The sequence below is a fragment of the Zerene cesonia genome, chromosome 14 (assembly GCF_012273895.1).
Source record: "Zerene cesonia ecotype Mississippi chromosome 14, Zerene_cesonia_1.1, whole genome shotgun sequence".
NCBI classification, from domain to species: Eukaryota; Metazoa; Arthropoda; class Insecta; order Lepidoptera; family Pieridae; genus Zerene; species Zerene cesonia.
Window position 1 is genome coordinate 3646021 of NC_052115.1, and position 6379 is coordinate 3652399.

General features: G+C 32.8%; 1 protein-coding gene across 1 annotated transcript in view; it reads left to right on the forward strand.

The window, feature by feature from the left end:
- The window catches only part of LOC119832044 (sex peptide receptor-like), a 30250-nt gene extending 26382 nt beyond the window's left edge, over positions 1-3868 (forward strand). Inside the window, exons 7-8 of the mRNA XM_038355633.1 lie at positions 870-1248; positions 2113-3868. Coding sequence (XP_038211561.1) covers positions 870-1248; positions 2113-2336 — 603 coding nt within the window. The 3' untranslated portion in view covers positions 2337-3868. The remainder of the gene's footprint in view (positions 1-869; positions 1249-2112) is intronic.
- The last annotated feature ends 2511 nt before the right edge of the window (positions 3869-6379 follow it).

Below are 6379 nucleotides of genomic sequence, written 5' to 3' on the forward strand. Positions count from 1 at the left end.
TCCCCCAAAGATTTCCAAAACGACCGATCACCAGCGGCCTGAGTCCAGCGGCTCCCTGCCACTTTAATCAGGTCGTCAGTCCATCTTGTTGAAGGCCGTTTATTTATTATTTAACCATTATAATACCAATAAAATTAATATAGTATTAGAGTACGGGATACCATAAAAATCTATCCTATTGTAAAGTTTCCCGTGAGTAAGACGATTAGTGAAGATATAAATAAGTTGCTGTGGCACAAAACAATTATTGGAAGTTCGTTTATCGGCCAAGGCTAAGCACTCGCACCTTAAATGAATCGATTGCCTTGTGGCCACAGTCCAAACACTCTTATATCGCTTAAATTAATACCAGGTTTTCCATTAATTTACGGGAAATAATTAATTACTCGCGAATTTCGGTCTTTATTATTATAGGTATTCGCTATTTTGTTAAGAAATTGAAAATCTACACGTGTATCTAGGTAATTATATAGAATAGCAGTATATTCAGATCTTGAATCAGTATCAATAGATAAACATAAATTTCTTTAAGGATAACAAGGTAACTATTTATAGAAATAAAGGGTTTCGTCGGCGATCGAAAGAAAAATATCTCTGCTGATTGAAAAATCATAATCAAATTGACAAACGTTCGAATGTTGAGTAAAAACTTATATTGTGAACGTTTTTTTTTTCTTAGTTATTAAATACAAAGTTCGATAGGTCGTATATAATTGCAAAGTTCTCCGTCTTTCTAATAATATCCAGGTGATTTTTTAATGCTTTTTTATTTTTATTTTATTATATCCTATCTTTAAAAGATATTTATGGACACCATATTTTTTATTCTATATACTTTAAACTTAATATTTACTGTTATTTGCTTACAGGTTTTTACCATCCATCAGGACTACGCGATCGACCATCGGCCATCCAAAGTGTTCTTTGTAGACTCCAATTACGATGGCCGATTGTACCAGATCAACTTCTGGGTGCACGCAGTAGTTATAAAGCTTCTCCCCTGCGTCATCTTGACAGTGATTAGTGCGTGGCTTATTCGCGTGTTGTACAGAGCTAATAATAGGAAGAAAGCTCTCAAAGGATATAACGCCTGCCCGGCCTCCACGGTTGTCAATGGCAACGGGAGTGTTTTCACAAGGAAATCCACGAAGCGCTCGAAAGCTGAGCGACGTACGGACAGAACTACTAGGATGCTCGTCGCCGTCTTACTGCTCTTTCTTTTAACTGAATTTCCACAGGGGATTTTAGGTAAGACGTAATAGTGATTTGAAAACAGAATCTCTAGAATATTTTCATTGTAGTAATGAAGCCTTAGTTAATAATAATTTAGCTAGTACAAAAGATGAATTAAATCTACGTCTTTTGCTAAAACTTAATTAGTAAATTGTTTCTTGAAGTAATTACACGTAAATGTATTTATTATGACAATCACAATACAACAATATACCTCCAAATCAGTTGTTGCTTAAAAAATATCTCATAAAATTAAAATCATATCCGAGCCAAAGCATCATGCATTACTGAATGAGAGGGCTTATGTTTCATTTCTTCGTAAGTAATACGTGGCCATACGTCACTGTCATACTGCAGTCGAGCCTTCTCTATAGTATAATTAATGGCCTCGAAATATTTGATTGCATCGCTCTTGGTTTGATGAATCTCTGCATTTTGTATTGATCATGTAGGCCAATGATAATATAGTGTGCAATTGCAATGGATAATGGCCATGGATATATGAAGTAACGAAATAATATTCAGTGTTCAACTGAAGTGAGGGACTTTCGAAATTTTTCGTTTTTATTTGAATTTAAACAAGCCAACGAACTTTATATAAAAATTGCATACGTTGCTTTGTATATAATGAATTTTTTAATTCACTAATTATATGAAACCGTATTATAATTAAATAGGTCTCTAAAATAATGGTCTAATGTAATGCGATTACCAATTTAGGTCATTAATTAATTGTCACAGAAATTCTACTCTAAACATCAATTAAATATAAACGATAATTAAGGAAGATTTTCGATGAAAAACGTGTAGCTTTCCTTATATTAAAGACCAATTAAAGATGAAATAAAAAATAACAAGCATAATGTTTCCTCGTTTCAGGTCTAATGAGCGGTATGTTAGGGCGGTGTTTCTTCAAACAATGCTACGACTTATTCGGCGAATTAATGGACGCCTTGGCTCTCTTAAACGGCGCTATCAACTTTATTCTGTATTGCTCTATGTCAAAACAATTTAGGACGACGTTCAGACAAATCATAAGAGCCCAGTGTGCGCCGCAGCCACGCGCGAGCTCTCACACCGAACTGCAAACTACTTATGTGTGATTTCATAAGCAAATTTGAATGATGAAGTGAAGAAATCGCAAAGGCAATGGTATACGTTACCAAGGCGCTTTTAAGCGAACTCATAAAGCTGATATCATGTCTTTGAGTGCAGATACTGATGTATTATAATGTATTAGATAATCGCTCTTAGGCTTATATATGACTATCAATTTACAATATTATACGTTATCAGTATGAAATAGCTATTCCAAAAAAGTAGGGCAAAATAGAGACTTCTAATGGAATTTTCATGAGTTTAATAATATATGGAATTAACATTTTTGGGATGCTCGTAAATTCCTAGATGTTACGAAGCAGGGTTTGATATAAAAATTTGCATAGTGCTCACTCGACAGTACTGTATTCTTTGGGGATATTTGTTATGCAGATGCCCCCTTTGTTCCTGATAATATGTATGAAACCTTTTAGGGAAGGTTTAGGTACAAAGATAAGAGCAGGGTTGAAAAATGACTATCGTCGAGGACCGGGCTAAGAGTGGCATGTTTAATTGTTATCTGCATTTATTGCGCCTAATTTGTAAGCTCTTTCTTAATGTTTGTGACATTTATTAATACATGTATTATATTAAATGTGTTTGTATGTTTGTACATGTGCTTAATGAACATCCTACGCGTGATGATTTATTATTGTATATCGTTTTTAAACTGTGAATGTATTGCGGAAATACATAAATCTTCAAGCAACGTGATACATGCCAGATTCACTAACGTGTATAGAGGCGGGGTGGATTAGTTCTTAATCCTACGGCTCGGCCATTTCTTGGCGATGTGTTGTATATTATAATGATCAATATACGATTAACTTGATGTTTGATAGACTATTAAACGCCTAGAAGAGTTATTGTTATGTTTTAAAGTCTTAAGAATTGACAAAAACATCGTGTTATAAATTAAGATATTGAATTAAATTACGGGGGACATAACGAGTCACGTGAGCTGTAGCCGCTTTTGTAAACCGAGATTCTATAACTGCGTCATCAAAATTTCTTAGAAAGGTTCTTATTGTACATTTGATAAATAAAAGATTTATAAATGGTGAAAATGATGGAAAATTGTTACGAGAATTGGTATATTTTATCAAAGGAAGTTCTCAGTTCGAGTTAATTTTTCTTCGGCTTTTTCACTCGATAACCCCGTGGGTTTCCAAAAGATTGACGTGATACTTTTTCGTCGTTGTTACTTCGCCTCATTTCAGCATTTGGAATAGTACCTCGTCTCACCAGGGTTAGTGACCTTTTTGGACGGAAGAAATATTCCTGTAATCCTCCTTCTATGATATATTCTATACTTATCACTGTTTATGTAAAATATAGTTTAAGCGACTATGATTTAATCTCCAGTAGAACTAGTGATTTTGAGAATGACATATTTAAAGATAATACCTAAGTTTGTTTTACATTACAGATATGAAACTATGGTACTCAAGTACGTAGTAGATGGCGGAACGAAGATCAAGTGTAACTAATTACTTAATAGTTTATTTTTTATTATAATGTTAGTCATTTTATATTTAGGAAATTATGTGTCAAATCTATATATATATATAATTGGAATCTCGGAATCGGCTCCAACGATTTTCATGAAATTTAGTATACAGGGGGTTTCGGGGGCGATAAATCGATCTAGCTAGGAATTTTTTTTAGAAAATGTCATATTCGTGTTTTATTCGTGTTTTTTTTTTCCTGACATCTATTGGTGAATAATAATACTATTTTGCTTCGTAGATAGCTGGACAACTGAAATAACACATAGGCACTTTTTATACCGATATTCCTACGGGATACGGTTACGCAGCACGCTTTCGCGGTTTCAACCCCGGGTCACAGCTAGTATTTGTATAAAACACTGAACTTTTCTATGATGAGGTAATTAAATCTTGATATTTTTTTTTCTACAAATCTAATAAATATTATATTATGTTGGCATAATGTAGTAGCCGCAAGTAAACGAAATTAATCGAAATTATTACTAAACAATGATCTTCCGCCTGTAAAAAGCGCAATTGTCTCGCTTTGTATATATATCAATAAACACAATTCCATATTATAAGTGTTACTGTATATAAAAAAGATATTGTAGAATATTAACTTCGTTAATACATTAGCGTTCACTATTATAAATACGTTATGATGGTTAATGCGATTACTGTTTGCTCGGTTTATTAATATGGGAGAGCATACAATACTTTAAATTGTTGATTAATATATATAAAAGGTTTCGCTATTGGTCTCAATTTTTCAATAATAATTATTTATAATAAATATAGTTTAGAAAATAAAACTCACTGACATCTACTTTTTAGTAGATTTCATTAAAGCGTGTTTTCCACAGACATCAAAAAAGGGGGAGGGTATCAATTCGACTGCATTTTATGTGTTTGTTACCTCATAACATTCTATATAATATGTATAAAAAACGATTTTTAAGATATTTTTTTATTTGAAAGCTGGTGCCGTTTAAATTTGGTCTAGTTCTGACAAAGGTTCAGGTTTTTGTTTAAAGTAAATAAATTACTTAGTTTTCTTTTTTGTTGCTGTTTCAAGATAATAAAATCAATTCATGTTACTATTGTATTGTTATCTGTAGTCCTTGATAAATGCACAAAGATTTAATTAAATTTGTTTGTTTAAGTGCGTAAATATCATAAATGCGAATGCGACTCGTAAATGCGAAAGTAACAAATTATCTGTCTCTCTTAACACCTAAAGTACTGAATCGAATTGGATGAAATACCGTGAAGTTATAGTTTGAGACCCAAAAAGGATATTGAATAGTGTTTTTTCGTTGGTTTTTATCTTGAAATACTAACGGGAACGGAAACTACACTACGGGAGCGAAGCCGCAGACAGAAAGATAGTATATTATATTAATATTACCTTCATAACTTCCCTTGTGTAATTATATCAAGTGGGGATCTTTTTATATGTCAGTTACAGAGTATATGTACATAAAAATTATTGGAAAGAAATGGAAGAAATGTTATTGACAACATTGTATATATGTTTTATGTTTAGACTATAAGTAATTGACAATTGTTACATGTTATAACAGAAAGAAATGAAACAAAATACGAACCAATTGATGTAGGTATTACCAAATAAATAAATGTAAAAGTCACTGTTTGTTTTTCTTTTACAAAGAGGCCATGTTTTTGTCAAAGCAATTAAAATCAGCTTTGGCGAAGGCTTTATCGAAAGTTCAAAAGATTACAGCAGGGATATCTGCAAAGTAACTTTTAAAACCAGAGAAATAAATGTTAAAATGCTATGTACACATAAATTTTTTATCAATTGTTATCTAACAAAACGTTAGGTAACAATTAAAATTTGAGACAAATAAGAATTGAGTCATAGGCACGAAATTCGTCAAATAATTCACAAATTGGTGTCTAATTTAAATAAGTACACGATTATGTCTTTTTTTATAATTACTGCCCTTAGCATTGGGCAGTAATTATATTATTAATTAGTATTCTGCCGGGCCGCCTGATGGTAAGCTATACCACCCATGAAAATTTGGAAAAGCGTAAGGTTGATTGCAGAACTATTTACGATTAAGACAGGATTTATTACGACAAGGAAAGACTGAGAAGGGCAAAGAGAGGGATATGGGCCTCCTACTCCCCCACTAACCGAAAGAAACACAATAGCATGGCATTATTTCACGCCGGTTTTCTGCGGGGGTATGGTACTTCCCCGGTACGAGCTGGCCCAATTCGTACCACAGCGTGCTCGACTCCGACATGCAATTTAGTGTGTAATATGTAATCATTATGCAAAGTATTGAATTAATTAAATATTACAAGCTTTTGAATATTATTCTTTACATTTTTAGGCAAGGTTTTGTCTTTCTATTGTACTAGTTTCAGTAAATAAATGCTTCAGATTATTCTGCTCACTGTAAAAGTAACATAATGAGGTTTGTTTTGTTAACTATGCAAATTAGCTATTTGGTGTCTGATGTACCTAACTGTGAGTGTACTAATTGCAAAATTAAACTGGCTCTATTCTAGTAATTGTCAGA